Source organism: Spermophilus citellus (assembly GCF_964194105.1).
Source record: "Spermophilus citellus genome assembly, chromosome: 12".
Classification (NCBI taxonomy): Eukaryota; Metazoa; Chordata; class Mammalia; order Rodentia; family Sciuridae; genus Spermophilus; species Spermophilus citellus.
The window spans coordinates 110,478,853-110,494,865 of record NC_138198.1 but is presented as its reverse complement, the minus strand read 5'-3'; the positions used below and the strand labels follow the sequence as shown (position 1 = coordinate 110,494,865).

Here is a 16,013-nt window from a genome sequence, read left to right as displayed (position 1 = left end):
AGAGATGTTTGCGCATTGAGGTAAATCAAATTTCCATTTTCCATTACATGAGCCGTTATATCTATACATTAAACTTGGTCTTCAACTTTTAGTGCCTAGCTTTAAAGAAACCCTTATCTGATTGTGCTTTACGCTTTTCAGTCTTCCAAATATTTCATAACAACATGAATTTCAATAGGGTATTTCTACATTAAATTTATAAAACTCTAAAAATTATGTAAATTTTAAATGTTTCCTTGATCTATTCGCCATTACCCTGTAACAACTGCTCTGGAATGATGAGTTAGCAAACCGTGATGAGTTCCACACAGGTTCCTAAAGGTTGGTGATAAAGTTGGACTTTCAACACAAGGGAGTATTTACCAAGTCAAACGCCATTGATTTTTGTGTTAAGACAAAGAAGTTTAAATTAAGATCCCAGAGTATTTGGTAAATTCTAGGTGGATTTGGAGATTCTGGTTATTCTAAGAAACTAGAATTAAACTGCTCAGGACTGAAGGGAATAGCCCAAATTATCTTTTTCCTTTCCATAAACTCAGAAAATCCCAGGCGAACTGGTCGATGGCCCTGAAGCCAGCTCCGGAGGACACTTCCTCATTCCTTTACCCTGAGCTCCCTGGGAAGCCGTGGCTTTCGGGGTGAAAGGGGTACCTAAGTATCCCGCTAAGCGAACAGCGGGGCTAGTAAATATAAACCGTGGTCTGGTTTGCTTTTTAGTTGGGAAGCAGACACGGGTAATATCAAACCACGGGGAAGTTAACCACTTTGGAAACACAGTCGGCTAGACACCGTCCCTGGCGACTCGGGCGACCCGCCTTCCGGGCCCAGCGCGCCTCGTGGGCACTGGGGGCCGGAAGGGCGCGGCCGGGGGCAAAGAGGGCGGGGACCGGGGGCGTGTCCCCGGGGAGGCGGAGACAACATGGCTGCCCCGAGCGCTTGGAGGACCTAAGAGGCGGTGGCCAGGGCCACGCCCCGGGCGGGAGGGCCGCTCTGTGCGCGCCCGCTCTATGATGCTTGCGCGCGTCCCCCGCGCGCCGCGCTGCGGGCGGGGCGGGTCTCCGGGATTCCAAGGGCTCGGTTACGGAAGAAGCGCAGCGCCGGCTGGGGAGGGGGCTGGATGCGCGCGCACCCGGGGGGAGGCCGCTGCTGCCCGGAGCAGGAGGAGGGGGAGAGCGCGGCGGGCGGCAGCGGCGCTGGCGGCGACTCCGCCATAGAGCAGGGGGGCCAGGGCAGCGCGCTCGCCCCGTCCCCGGTGAGCGGCGTGCGCAGGGAAGGCGCTCGGGGCGGCGGCCGTGGCCGGGGGCGGTGGAAGCAGGTGGGCCGGGGCGGCGGCGTCTGTGGCCGTGGCCGGGGCCGGGGCCGTGGCCGTGGACGGGGCCGGGGCCGGGGCCGGGGCCGCGGCCGTCCCCCGAGTGGCGGCAGCGGCCTTGGCGGCGACGGCGGCGGCAGCGGCGGCTGCGGCGTCGGCAGCAGTGGCGGCGGCGCCCCCCGGCGGGAGCCGGTCCCTTTCCCGTCGGGGAGCGCGGGGCCGGGGCCCAGGGGACCCCGGGCTACGGAGAGCGGGAAGAGGATGGACTGCCCGGCCCTCCCCCCCGGATGGAAGAAGGAGGAAGTGATCCGAAAATCTGGGCTCAGTGCCGGCAAGAGCGATGTCTACTACTTCAGGTACCTCCCTGGGGGCGGGGAGGGGGCCACGGGGTCAGGCCGAGGTCAAGGGTCAAGAGCTGGCCAGGTCCGGGGATGCAAGATGGGAGCAGGGGCCCCAAGGGTATGTGGCAAGGACAGGCAGGCCTGGTAATGGAAGGTGTCTGGAACCCTTGGGTGAGATTGACCCTAGCATAGTGAGAGGTGGAGTCTGAAAGGTAAGGGTGTCTTATGTCCAGGCGTCAAGGAAGATAGTTTTGAAGAAAGGGTTACTCTAGCAGGGATGGTTAGTACACTGAAGGGTTAAAAAGAAGGTGTAATTCATCGAAACTATAAAACAGTCACCGTTGGCTCTTGTCCCAGCCTGTCCTAGATTCATCATCACAAGAGTTGTTTAATCATGCACATGTAGAAGAATTAGCTGTCTACAGGAACAAGATTTCAGTACTTGGTGGCATCCAGGAAAGTTTCATATGAAGTAGCCACTTAGAATGCCTGAAGTTTTTTGGAGCTCTTTGGTGTTGCAGAACGTGTTCTCTTTTGACATCAGAAACACTGTGATAAATTGTTGGAAGCCTAGACCAGCATTTGCCCCCCGGGGAACATTTGGCAATGTCTGGAGACATTTACGCTTCTCACACCTGGGGAGGGACTGCTACTGGCATCTAGCGGATAGAGGCCAGAGATGCTATCCTTTAAAACATACGCCAGCCCCCGCAATAAAGAATTATCTGCCCCCAAATGTTACCAGGGTAAGGTTGAGAATTCTGGTTTAAATACTTAAGGGTTTTCCACCTTAATGTAGTCTTGCAATCCTGTGGTCATGATGTTCATGTCCTTAGTTTGTCTAATAGTAAACTCAAGAAACTGTGGTTATTGATACTATTGGAATTATAAACAAATTTGTGGAATTGTATTATAAATAAGTTTAAGGAGTTTTCTTATAAGCCTTTCCATTTAGAGAAGAGTATAAACATGTTGTATCCAGTGGTTTGGAGGGCCGCGTTTATGGACTGAAGCATATTTCTGGAACGTGTTTGAATGTTGGAGCCAGTTAGCCATCTGAATAATGTTATGAAGGATTTCTCTTCTGTCATTCTACTGGGAAAATGTGTATATACATATAATACAATGTTTATGAATTGCAAGTACTCAAATAGATTTAAAAAAGTTACACAAACGTCTGTACATAAGTACATACAAGAATGAGTACTGTTGAGTTAGTGTTGTTACTTTTTTTTGGTGGTGATTCCCAGGATCAAACCCCGGGCCTCTGGCATCTGTAGACAAGTGAACTGTCTGTTCAGTCCCTGAACATTTTCTTGATGGCTGTCAAATGTATGGATGAGTAGTTTCCATAATTCATCTTACCCTTTTAAGTTAAAAAACTATAAAAAAGTTGATGCTGCACTAGAATTTATATTTTAACTTGAGACCACAGATCTTGAAATCTGAAATGATAAAATGAAAAACTTTTAAAAACATACAAGTGATTATTTTGAATTTCCCTATGATTAAATATTTGATTTAATGCTATAAAAGTTTTTGTAGTTAAAAAAAGTTTCTTTTCCCAAGTTAATTTGTTTCATGTAGTGCTATTCTTTCATTTATAGCACATTCTGTTTTCTAAGTAGGCAGTCTGTATAACCTTCTGTGAACTGTGGGCTGATGTAGGCAATTACATTTGACAAGAATATTCTGTGTCTGGGATTGAACTCCTTGAGGTCTAGTTGCAGTTGAGCATCTTAAACTTTCAATTTCACATCCTGTGGCAGTTCTCTTGGGATATAGTTTGTTTGGTTTTGGGGTGATGTATTTGTTCAAACTAACTTTTGGTTATTGCAAAGTGTTTCTCTCCTCTCTTCCCTCTCAGTGCCCTCTCTGGGGGCACCGTGACACATGCCTGTAGTTACAAACACTTGGGTGGCTGAGGCAGAAAATCGATTGAGCCAAGGAGTTCAAGGCCATCCTGGGCAACATAGCCAGACCCTGTCTCTAAAATAACACAGCTAGAACTTTGGGCTAGGGGGATAGCTCCATGGTAGAGTGCTGCCTAGCATGGTCAAGGCCCTGGTCTTGATCTCCAGCGCTGCAAGAAAATAGAAAGGTTGTTGTGCACATTTCAAATGTGGTTAAAACATTTTCTTGAGCGTGTTGTCAATTTTTTTGGGCGGGGGACAATGGGGATTGAACCCAGTATTTTGAACATGCTAGGCAAAGGCTCTACCACTAAGTTACACTGCCAGCCCTTTTTATTTTTCAGACAGCATCTTGCTAAGTTGACCAGGCTGGCCTTGAACTTATGATCTTCCTGCCTCAGTCTCCAGAGTAGCTGAGGATTACAGACATGTGCCATCCTGCTCAGCTGTTAAAATTTTTATACAAATGTGGTAAATATTTTATGGCAGAAAAATATGATAGAATTGATTTAAAACAAACTTTCTAAGCAAATTAATCTTAAGGCAAATCAAAGACCATTTTAGTGATAATTACTGTATAGTCCTTTTTATGAGATGCTGCAGAATAATTTGCTTTTTACTTGTTTATGCAAAATGGAAAGGACACATTGAACAGAGTTCTGTTACTTGTGTTTTGTTCAGGTTTAGAAAGAGAATTGTCTATAGTTTATTGACTGCCTACAAAGTCTTAGTCAGTCTCAGAATTGTTAATACCCTATCTTGATTTCCTTCTGAGAGTTTACTTCCTGAAACAGTAGAATAATATGTAGCATGGTGTGACAGCAGTATAGTAATTACTTTTACTTGTGACTTTACTTTTACTTGTGACTTCAGCTTTCTGTGATGAATGATGGTGGTCACCTATTTATTTTAAAAGAGGACAAATTATTTTTCAACCCACAGTGTTGTGGTTTACACACTAGTGTCCCCATGTGCACCCCCCTCTTGAAAAAAAACAATAGATCACAAAGCCTCTGTCATATTAAATAGATGGGTTTAAAAGTGAACTCTGTTGTTAATGAACACCTGCCCCCAGTTTTTCACACAGATTCTAATAATGGTATCCCCTGAATTAGCCTGCCCCTGGGGAAATTAATTTAAACTAATCTGTGCCTATTAACATAGGGTGTGGCTGACACTTGTTAGTTGGACTGAATTTAAGCTCATGGAGAAAGCTTCATATTTTGGTATAATATTTTTTGGTTGCTTCTTGAAATTGCCAAGTTCTAATAGGAGGGCATGGCTCTGGTTCCAGTTAAGCAATATCACTATGCCTTCTATTAGGATTCTTGATAGTGTTATGGCAATTCATATATCATCCAAAGTTTTTTAAAAGGGTGTGGCTTGATAAAAAAAATTATCAAGCCCATTGCTATAGTTTCTGAAAAAGTTCATTGCCGTCATTTGAACCCATCATTTGAAGAGTAATTTTCTAACTGGTCTCCTAGATCGTATCATTTCTAGTTTTGGGTTCTCTATATAAGACTTGATCATTGGCAGTTTTGAAGTATTTTCCTCCTCATAGGATCCTTAAATAACTCTTGCTTGCCTTTTTTAAAGTCACATCTAAACTTGTGTTTTAGAGTCTAGGTTGTAACCGGGGGTCATGATAAACTGTTACAGTTGCTGTCACAACATATCCTCTGTTTGGATATTGAAAGCATAGTAGTAAACATTTTTGATTCTTAAAAAAGTTATGATGCGTTTGTACAGAACACTTCTCTGGGGGAAAAAAGGTCCAGTGGAACCAGAGAATTAAAGTAAATGCAGTGAGCATAGGCATAAGAAGAAAAATTAAAAAAGATTTCGCATTCTTGATCTGGAAAGAGGACTCAGATTCAATTGAGGTCTATAAAATTATGAGTGATCTTAATAAAAATAGGAGCATAGGGAAGGCAGCAGAGGGACATGGAGGTGGTATTCCAACTCCTCAGTGATGAGTGGTGCCACCTTAAACAGTTGTAAGATGGGTATGATTGTTACCTGTACCTCATATAAATTTGTAGATCTCTTGAAGCTTTAGACATATTTAAGGACTAATTAAGAAAAAAACAATTCTTAATAGCTAACCCCAGTTGTATGGATTGTACATATAAATAGGTTTAAAATTTGTAGAGGTATATTCCACTTGTTATTAAAGACTGGTATCATGCTTTGAAGGTCTGAGTTCTGAAACATCAAGGATGTCAAAGTCTAACCAAACTTCCATCATTTCTTTTGTGTTTAAAAACAAAAACAAAAACCCAAACAGTCTTCTGGGTAATATTTGTAGAAAACTGGTTGAATGGACCAGGGGAGTGAATATGACCGTTGTTACAGTTCTTAAATATCTTTATTATTAAAGTCATGTTAGATTTCAGTAAAAAGACTTCCCCCATGTTACGTATTGAACATCTCTAATCCAAAAATCTGAATTTGAAATGCTTCAAAATCTGAAAATTGCAGACAACGCAATATAAGTAGAACTTTCCATGCCTGGCTGCATATGATAGATCACAGTCAAAATGCCCTAAAATTATTGCATAAAATCACCTTTAGGCTCTATGTATAAGGTGTGCAACTAGAGTAATGTAATTATTTACTATTATACTCGCATCCTGAAGATGGCAAATGATAAATTTGATAATGAAGCCACTGTACCAAAGGATAACCTTCCAGCTTTATGTAATACTGGAAGAAAACAATGATAACTAGTAGTATATTAACATAATTAAAGAAATATTCTGGGTAATATAAATGATCAGTTTGTTCAGAAATATTTTGTCTCTGATTTATGTTAGGAGTAACGCTATTATTTCTCAGATATTCAGATAGACAGCACATGCCCTAAGAAGCAAGCTGTAGGTTTTCATTTTAAAAGCTTTCATTTAAATTAGAAAAAACCAAATTGTTGCTTGTAGACTGAATTTAGCTTCATCTCATGATAGTTTTATATGGTTGCTGGAGAAATTTATTTACTGCTTTCAGAGTTGAGATAAAGTTGAAATGTACCATAAAGATCTTTTTTTTTTTTTTTTTTTGGGTACTGGGGATTGAATTCGGGAGCACTCAACCACTAAGCCACATCCTCAGCCCTATTTTTTATATTTAGAGACAGGGTCTCACTGAATTGTTAAGCACCTCACCATTGCTGAGGCTAGCTTTGAACTCATGATCCTCCTGTCTCAGCCCCTGCACCCTCAGCTGCTGGGATTACAGGTGTGCACCACCACGTTTGGTCCCTAAGGTCCCTAAAGATCTTTTAAAGGGAGCTTAACAACTGAGCCACATCACCAGCCCCTTTTATTTTTTATTTTAAGATACTGTCTTACTAAGTTGCCTAGGGCCTCGACAAATTGCCAGGGCTGACTTTGAACTTGTGATCCTCTGGCCTCACGCTTTCAAGCCACTGGTATTACAGGTGTGCACCACCATACCTGGCCTAAAGACTAATTTTTAGACAAGTTTTGTAGTTGGAGAGAGGACAGGAATCAATATTAGTTATGAGCTTGTTTAATTATACAAAGTTTGGCATGCTTTTGTTTTATTCCTCTTGATATTGTATGTATGGTTGAAGCTTAGGTCCAGAAATGAAAGATACCGGTGTGGTGTGAATACTTCTCCATTAGCTATATCAGCACATCTTTTTGTGGTATGCTAGAGGAATTTTTGTTGAGGTGCAACATTGCCATCTGTCCTACATCTGATTTTTAGAATCTGACATGCAAAAATCTCACCTGCCACAAAACCCGCAATACCTGTATTAGAGGAAATATATAGCTCAAAGGGAACTGATGCATATGCATTCTAAAAATAATCTCCAACTGAAATTGATAGATGATTTTTAAAAATACTTTAAAAATTTTATTTGTAAGATATAGTCATTTTTTTTAAAGAGAGAGTGAGAGAGGAGAGAGAGAGAATTTTTAATATTTATTTTTTAGTTCTCGGCGGACACAACATCTTTTTGGTATGTGGTGCTGAGGATCGAACCCGGGCCGCACGCATGCCAGGCGAGCGCCCCACAGCTTGAGCCACATCCCCAGCCCCCAAGATATAGTCATTTTAAAAATAATTTAATTATTGGAACAAAAGTGGTGGTTTGCAAAGTGAAACTGATTTCAAAATTTTTTTTAGTGAGGATAATAATTCATAATTTTTAAAATTATCTTTGGGATTTTCTAAAGACCTAATAAGCTGTCAACTCTTATTTCATGGACTTGTTGTTTGGCCTGAAATTAATACCCTTTGTATCTCTTCCTTATTGTTCTTTTATTTCCCTGAGCCATTTCCACTGAGAATTGTGTAGGAAATTTGTAAAGGGAATTTTTATTTAATTTTATCAGAACTTCTCAAAATTAAATTTCCAATGAAGGAAAATAAGAAGTATGGAATAGAATAAAATTTAAGTAATATCTGGGATCTCATCATTTGGCTGTTTTCATTTTCTTTATAATATAAATTCAAACTCATTAGTTTGGGAAAGTGATATAACTTAACTCTATGTGGATATAATATAAAATTTAAAAATAAGATATAAAATATAAAAATCCGATTTTAAAATTGAATGCTTATTAGCACTTGTCAGGTTTATTTATTTTGGCACTGGGGATTTAACACAGGGGTACTTTACCACTGAGCTCCATCCCTAGTCCTTTTTGGTTTTTATTTTGAGACAGGGTCTCACTAAGTTGCCGAAGGCCTCCCTAAATTGCTAAGGCTGATCTTGTACTCACGATCCTCCAGTCTCAACTTCCCGAGGCTGGGATTACAAGTATGCACCTAACATTTGTTAGGAAGTATTATGAGTGATTTACAAAAGTGAGATGATGAACAAATCCTCTTTTAAAGATTTTTTTTTTCTTATTGAATGCTGTTTTTTGGTGTTCTTTTTCCATTGTTCTTTTTATGCTGCAAGTCTTCACAGAGCAAGGAAGAATATCCTTAAAATTCTTTTTAACAAGGCTTTGTTGGTTTTAAAAAACCTTTCTCAGAGGCTGTTGGAGGACCCCCCTGCAACATGTCATTTTGAGTGTAATTCTGTTAATGCTTACATTTGCTGTAATAAGTAGTTAGCACATCTTTGTCATCTACCAGATTCAGAACCTCCCTGGTTAGGGAGTTGGTTGGATTCAGTTTTGAATCTTCAGTATTTAGTATGGTCCCTGGTATGTGGAAGTTTGGTATTATCTTGCTGAATGAAGCAAATAGTTAATATGTTTCTCTATTAAATCTGGAAGACTGGTGGGTTAATGCTGGCTGTAGATGGGCTGTTCTGTGTCCCCTTGCACTACCCAGTGTCTGCCTTGTGCCAAATCAGCTATACAGATACCGAGTAGCTGAAGTAAATGTTATTTTACTTTAAATTTGTGTGTTTGTAGTATTTATTTGTATTATTAGTATTTATTTGTATTATATATATGTAGATTTTTAGACATGAAGGGAGCCATAGAATTTTTTATTTCCTTTTTAATATTAGAAAGCATTCTTTTATTCTTGAAAAGAATAAAATTCAAAAATTGCTTTTGAATTATTTTGGAGGATAATATTGCTTTTGCTGTAATTGAGAAGGTGCTGGTTATATATAGTATGTTAAAAGTGGAGTGAGCTACAATAAAATGATATAAAAATGAAGTAGAAGTGGATACACAAAATACATGTTGCAACTTTTTATTATTAGATTCCATAGTCACATATTTACTTGTCAAGTTAACTGCAGTCTCTAAATGCTTCCCATGTACTTGTGAACTTATTTGAGGAATAGTAGCCCTGATTTAAAATAAAGAATGGGGACTTTGGATTCAGAAGAGTGGGACTTGAATTGTGCTTTACCGTTTTAATGTGAAAACGTTTTTAATTTTCTATAAACCTCTGATTCCTTAAATATAAATTAAGGGTAAGAATTCTGCATCATGGAGTTTTGAGATTAAATGAATACATGTAGGGCATTTAGTATGAATAGATAGATGGTAGATAGTCAGGTCCATAAAATTTTAGTTCGTTTTTCCTCACTTAATTTAACGAATCAAGTAGAAGCATGTGCTTAGTAATTATGTGAAGACTTAACAGTATTTTATTATATTTTGAAGTGTGATTGTGATTAGAGCAAATTTTAGACTATGAACATTTTTCAGGGCTTTACAAAATAATACACTTTTTGTTATGAGCAATTTGTGCTCCATGTAGGAAATGTACAATAGTATGGAGAAGAAAATGACAATCATTATAATCCCCCCAAGAACTACTGTTAATATTTTAACAGTGTTTTTCAGTCTGTTTTTAGATACATTTGTCTGTGCATATATGTATATATTTTGTGTGTGTGTGTGGGGGGGATGCGTAGACACATGCTTTTTATTAAGGGAAAATTCATACATGTAAAAGTAGATAGGAAAGTATAATGAATTCCCCATACTTATTCAGTTTTAACAGTTATCGACTCCTGGCAAATCTTGTCTTATCTCAACTCACCCCCAACTATATTTTCACATAATTCTTAAACATTTAATTTCTTCTGACATTTCTATGGCAGTGTCTCATCCCTAATTTAAAATAAACAGTATTTTTCTTTTTTATTTTCAGAAAACAAGAGCCTTAAAGCAGTGGTGTAAAATTAGTTGGTATCTGCATTTTTCATTTTCAGATTTTAGTCAACTTGGTCTTTTATTTTTTCTTATTAAACCAGATGTAGAGGTGTCATAATTAGCTACAGTAATATACTCTTTGTAATTTTTGTCACATTAAGTGCTACTTTATGGAATGAAATGATATTGGTACAGAATTTGGTTTATTTCTTTTATATCTTATAAAATTGTGACTTCCTTGAACATTAATGTTGAAGAAAAAGAGGAATGCTGTCACATCTTATCAGCAGCCAAATAAAGAAATTTTTCCTAATTAATAATGTATAGTTCTCCACCTCCATCCCCACAGCCAAGGAAACTGTTTAATGATCAGATATACTTGTGCAAAATCTTGATATTTTTAAAAACCGCTTTCCTGTTTTCAGGGAAAAGAGCTTGCATGATTTTTAGTTTACATTAAAATATTTTATTGTAGAATTTGTCAAACGTATATTTAAAAGTAGAACTGTTCAAAACCATTGTGAACACATGGTCAGTCTTACTGCATCCCTGTCACACACAATAAATCCACTACTCCAACCCACCCTTCCCTATTTGAAGCAAATCTAACATCATACAATGTAATTCATAAAAAAGTACTTCAGTAGCTATCTGTGAAGGTAAGGTTTAAACTTGTGGAAGCTTTATAACCATATGGAACTCTATTGCAGAACTAGAAGAGAAACCAACATTTGCTTGCTGTAGGAAGAATTGACATTGCTTATTTCTGTGGAGAGTTTTTAGTAGAGATAGGATATTAGATGGAGATCTTGGATAGTGGAGGCAAAATCATACCTTGTGGACCATGTAAAAGACCATTTCAAACCATTCAGCCTATACAGGATAGAGTGAATAAAAAAATCAGTACAGCTGAAGCAAATGTTACTAGGTAGGAGAAGTGGAAAGTAGGGTTGAATGGTAAAAAGGATGCCAGATGGAAAAGGATCTCAGTTGAATTGCTAAGATATTTGGCTTCCTTTTGCTAATGAGGTGAAGTTCCTTGAACGTATTTAATTATTTGCAGTATTGGCGTTTGAACCCAGGGTTACTCTACCACTGAACTACATCCCCAGCTCTTTAAAAAAAATTTCTTATTGAACAACAGCAGGGGAGGTAGAGAGGGAAGATGGGAGGGGAGGGGAGGGGAGGGGGGATAGTAGGGGATAGGAAAGGTAGCAGAATACAACAGTCACTAATATGGCATTATGTAAAAATGTGGATATGGAACAGATGTGATTCTGCAATCTGTATTTGGGGTGAAAATGGGAGTTCAAAACACAATTTGAGTCAAATGTATGAAAGATGATATATCATGAGCTATGTAATGCTTTAAATAATCAATAAAAAAAACCCCATACACATCAAAAAAAAATTTCTTACTTTGAGACAGGGTCTCTCTAAGTTGCTAAGGCTGGTTTTGAACTTAGGATCCTTCTGCCTCAGTTTCCCAAAATGCTGTGGTTGTAGGTGTGCAACGCTGTGCCTATTTTTAGAAATTTAATTTTTAATCAATATATAAAAATTGTACATATTTATGGGATTATTTTATTTTAAAATTAAATTTATTTTAACTGATAACATGAAAACTACAATACAGATTATACCTACATTTTTAAAATCAAATTTACATTGAAGGCTTTTAAAGAGGAACTGTGATCAAAGTGGTATTTTAGGAAGAGCAGTGTGGATAGCTAAGAATGGGAAGAGTCTAGCAAATATCAAATCAGTTAGTCTGTCATGGTTATTTAGATCTGAGATGATAAAGACATGTACTGGGCAGTGGCAATGGAAATAAGGAATGGGCCCAGGGTGATTATTTAATAACTGATCTGACATGGGAGGTAGAAATGACATAAGATAAATCATACAATATAAGAATAGATAGAAATATGTCAGAAACATAATAAAAAGGGGGCTTAGAATGGTCTATTTTAAAATGTACATTTAAAGGTCACGAGGAAAAGAGTTGTGAAGAGGGGAATGATGATATTTTAGTTTTTTTTCATTGTGTGTGTGTTTTGATTTTGATTTCTGTTCTTTTATTGATTTGATGGTTTTTCTGATTATAGGTTTTATACTTTAGTACAAAAAGAATTTTTTACTAATTTCATATTTTTCATGTCTACTAAAATTTGATTTCTGGAGCCAATTATTAGTTAAAAGTTAGGGAAATCTTTTATTTGAACAGTTAACTTGTAAGCTAACAAGTACAGCTTAAAACATAAAAAGGTTAAAAAAATTAGAAAGTTGATGTTTCTTTAGTCTCAAATTTCTGATGCTGTAGAATTTTTAGTGTTGGAACTTTTATGTTAAAGGGATAGTTGAAGACTGTCATTTCACATACACAAAGCAGGTCTTCTGAAGATATATTTTTTATGTCATACAACTTAGTTGTCTAGCTCAGGCAGTGATGAAGACAGTAAGTCCACAGTGTGATTAAAAAGTAAGAATACCACTAAATTAAGGTGACTAGTTTAAGTATTCTGGTGTGGTTGCATTTTTTTAGATCTGAAAGTTTGACATCAGATAAAATTTCTTTTTGAGAATTTCTATTTATAAAGATACCCTAAGATGGAGTTGGGTTTAAGAATTGCTTTAAACAGTTTAATTGAAATGAAGCAAGGTTCAGTGTTCTTATGTGAACTGGAAAAATACAACTCAATTTTGATTTTCTATTAGTCCTTGTCTTTAGGGTATTTTAATAATGGGTAGCAGAAGTTAAAGGTGTGATCACAAAGGTGTTAGTTCAGGAATGGCATATCAAAAGGGCAGTTGACAGGGAATTTTTCTATGTGGTTGAAAGTGAAACAGTATTTTATTACTGGGATTAGAAGTAATCACTTTGGGCAGAGAAAGCTGAAAATGACTAATATCCTTCACCAAACTACTAGACTTAAAAAATAATTTCCTCACATTATGAATTGATACTTTAAGAATAAGTAACAGTCACTTTTGTAAGTCCTGGTGTTTCTGAGATTGGGACCTAGAACTAAGTCATTTTAGAGGGCAGTTGGGTGGTAACTTAATCCTTCTGGGTCAGACCAGAGCTTATGTCCTCAGTTTTTGACTTCCAGGGTCAGTCAGCAGTTGTGCAGATGGTCTGTATCTCATGGGTGGATTTATTTTTGAACTATACCCTGAGTCTTGTGTTCTATTGCTTGTCTTCATCTCCTTCAGAGCAAGGTCTCTGGTCTTAACATTTCTTGGGGAAGCTAGGCTGACTCTTCTTAAAGAACTGAACAAAAGTTAGAGTAGTCATAGAAGAGAGGATGGCTAGTTCTGTTTTTTCTCCTCCTCCTCTTTTTTTTTTTTTTTTTTGGTACTGGGGATGATTGAGCCACAGGAGTGTTTTACTGCTGAACTACATTCCCAGTCCTTTTTATTTTTTTGAGAGAGGTCTTGCTGAATTGGTGAGGCTGGCCTCAAACTTGGGATCCTTCTTCCTCAGCCTTCAGAGTTGCTGGGGTTATAGGCATGTGCCACCATGCCTGGCTTGTTCTGTATTTTTTTTTTTTTTCCTGAAGACAGCATTTAATGCATGACAAATTACTATAGCTGTCCAAATACAAATGCTTCATAGAATTCTATTTTTTAGTCATAGGAGGTAGTAATTCAGAATGAGTAGGAATGTACTAGTTGTCAGTTGATAGTCAAATGCTTTTGGATATGCCAGGAGTTAAAACTTGACTTGAACCTTTTTTTTTCATTAATAATTTATTTGTGTAGTATGTCAGGCATTTTTTAAAAATAATGCCTTGATATTTTAAAAAATAGTAAACATTGGAATGATTTTAAACCATGTTAAGCTACTAATTTTGGTCCTTAATTTATGGAATCACATTTCATTAATACACCTTTGCTTGTCTTTTTGACTTTGAAGATCCAACCCAGGGCCATGCATGGTGCTAAGCTACAACTGAGCTGCAGCCCTAACCCAATATAGCTTGTGGATTTCTTAGGTACCTATTTACATTTTCTTGGCTTGAGGGAGAGGTGTCGAAAATGGATATGTCTCACATGAATTTTGTTCCATAGAGCAGTGTAGTAGTGAGGCTCTAGTAGGGTTTCAGATGCTATAGGTACTTGACATTTCAGCTGTTACGTAAAAAAAATTACTTATTACAACTACATGCCAAAATCAGTAGTGCTTATCTTTTTGGCAAAAGTTGCTGCCTGAATGTTTCCTTCTGGAAAATTTGTCAGTCAAATCAGGGTCTACTCCTGAGCTCACCTTTTTATTGCACTACAGAGATCTTTTGAGGGAAACTTGATTGAGACTTGTCATTTTATTTTGTGGAGAGATTTTTTTGTTTTTATTTTTGAAGCATATTGAATAGTTTATCAGAATCCTCTTTACTAGTAATTTGAACATCTGATTATAAAGGCTACGTGAGTAGTCTAGCTTAATTAAAATAATAATTATATAAGTGACCTAAGAGCAGAGAAATTTTCACCAACTTCAAATTCGTTTGGATCTTTTATTACTATTCTGTTTCTTTTGAAGTATAACATACTAACCATAAAAATATTTTCCAGTTTAATTTTCAAAATTTCATGCAAAGTAATGTTTTAGTAAGCATGGTGTTTATCATTTCATTGTGTCTGCAAATGAAAACCACATCCTTTCTTACTCAGTTGATGGTTTCTTGCTCTCAGAAAGTTACCTTGTTCAGTACTATCTTGCGTATGATGTTTGAGGGTTTCAAAAAGTGGCATCAGGGTCTGGGGTCATGGCTCAGGGGTAGGGCACTTGCCTGGCATGTGTGAAATGAGGCATAGGGTTCATTTCTCAGCACCACATATAAATAAATAAAAATCCATTGACAGCTAAAAAAATTTAAAAATGTGGCATCATAATTTTTGGTTGTTGGACTCATTTAGGAAATGTATAGAAATTGTAATATAATAGATTTGTGAGCTGGGTGTGGTGGCTTACACCTGTAATCCCAGTGGCTCAGGAGGCTGAGGCAGGAGGATTTTGAGTTAAAGCCAACCTCTGTAATTTAGTGAGGCCCAAATCAACTCATTGAGATCCTGTCTCTAAATAAAATGTAAAAAGGGATGTAGTTCAGTGGTTGAGCACCCCTGGGTTCAATCCCCAGTACCAATAAACAAACAAACAAATAAGTATTGCAGAGGTTAGTAGAATTATTTTAAACTTGAATTGGAGAGTAGTAGAAGGCTTATGAGGAGAGGTGACATGTTGGCATGATTGGAACAGCAAAGGTGTATGACATATTTTGGTGACTTTGTTAGAATCACAGCACGAAGGCTTGTAGGAAAAGAATCTGGGAAGTAAATATTAAAAACTTTTAAAAGTCTTATTAAGGATGTGAAACTATTTTGTCAGCGCTGAGGAGTCTCTGAACATTTAGAACTTGAATTTGGTACTGGTTATGTGGCTGATGGAGGGGAACAGTGAAGGATTGTGATGTGGCTGTCTAGATGGGAGGATTAGGTACTGGGTGGACATTGATGCTGCTGATAGATGAGAATGCAGAAGATGAGGTTTTGGGATAGAAGTATGTGGTGGGCAGAGATGATTCAAGTTTTAGACAATATTGAAAGCTATTTGCTATTTTGTGTTACTGAACATTTTGGAAATTAATGTTAGAAATTTGCTATATATGATCCTATATTCTGCCCCTTGGTGTATTTTGGATGTTACTTCCTTTGTTTTATTCCATTATGTTCTGGTTTTTATTTCCATCTGCTTTTATTATTTTTATTTTGCAGTTCTGGGGATTGAACCTTGAGCCTTACAGGAAATTTATTAGATAAGACTTTGAGGGCATTCTTTCTATAAAAA

At 37.9% G+C, this 16,013-nt stretch overlaps 1 protein-coding gene across 1 annotated transcript in view; it reads left to right on the top strand.

Annotated features, from left to right (window-relative positions):
• The first annotated feature begins 928 nt into the window (after positions 1-928).
• The window catches only part of MBD2 (methyl-CpG binding domain protein 2), a 75,040-nt gene continuing 59,955 nt past the window's right edge, over positions 929-16,013 (top strand). The window contains exon 1 of the mRNA XM_081263186.1: positions 929-1,665. Coding sequence (XP_081119312.1) covers positions 1,118-1,665 — 548 coding nt within the window. The 5' untranslated portion in view covers positions 929-1,117. The remainder of the gene's footprint in view (positions 1,666-16,013) is intronic.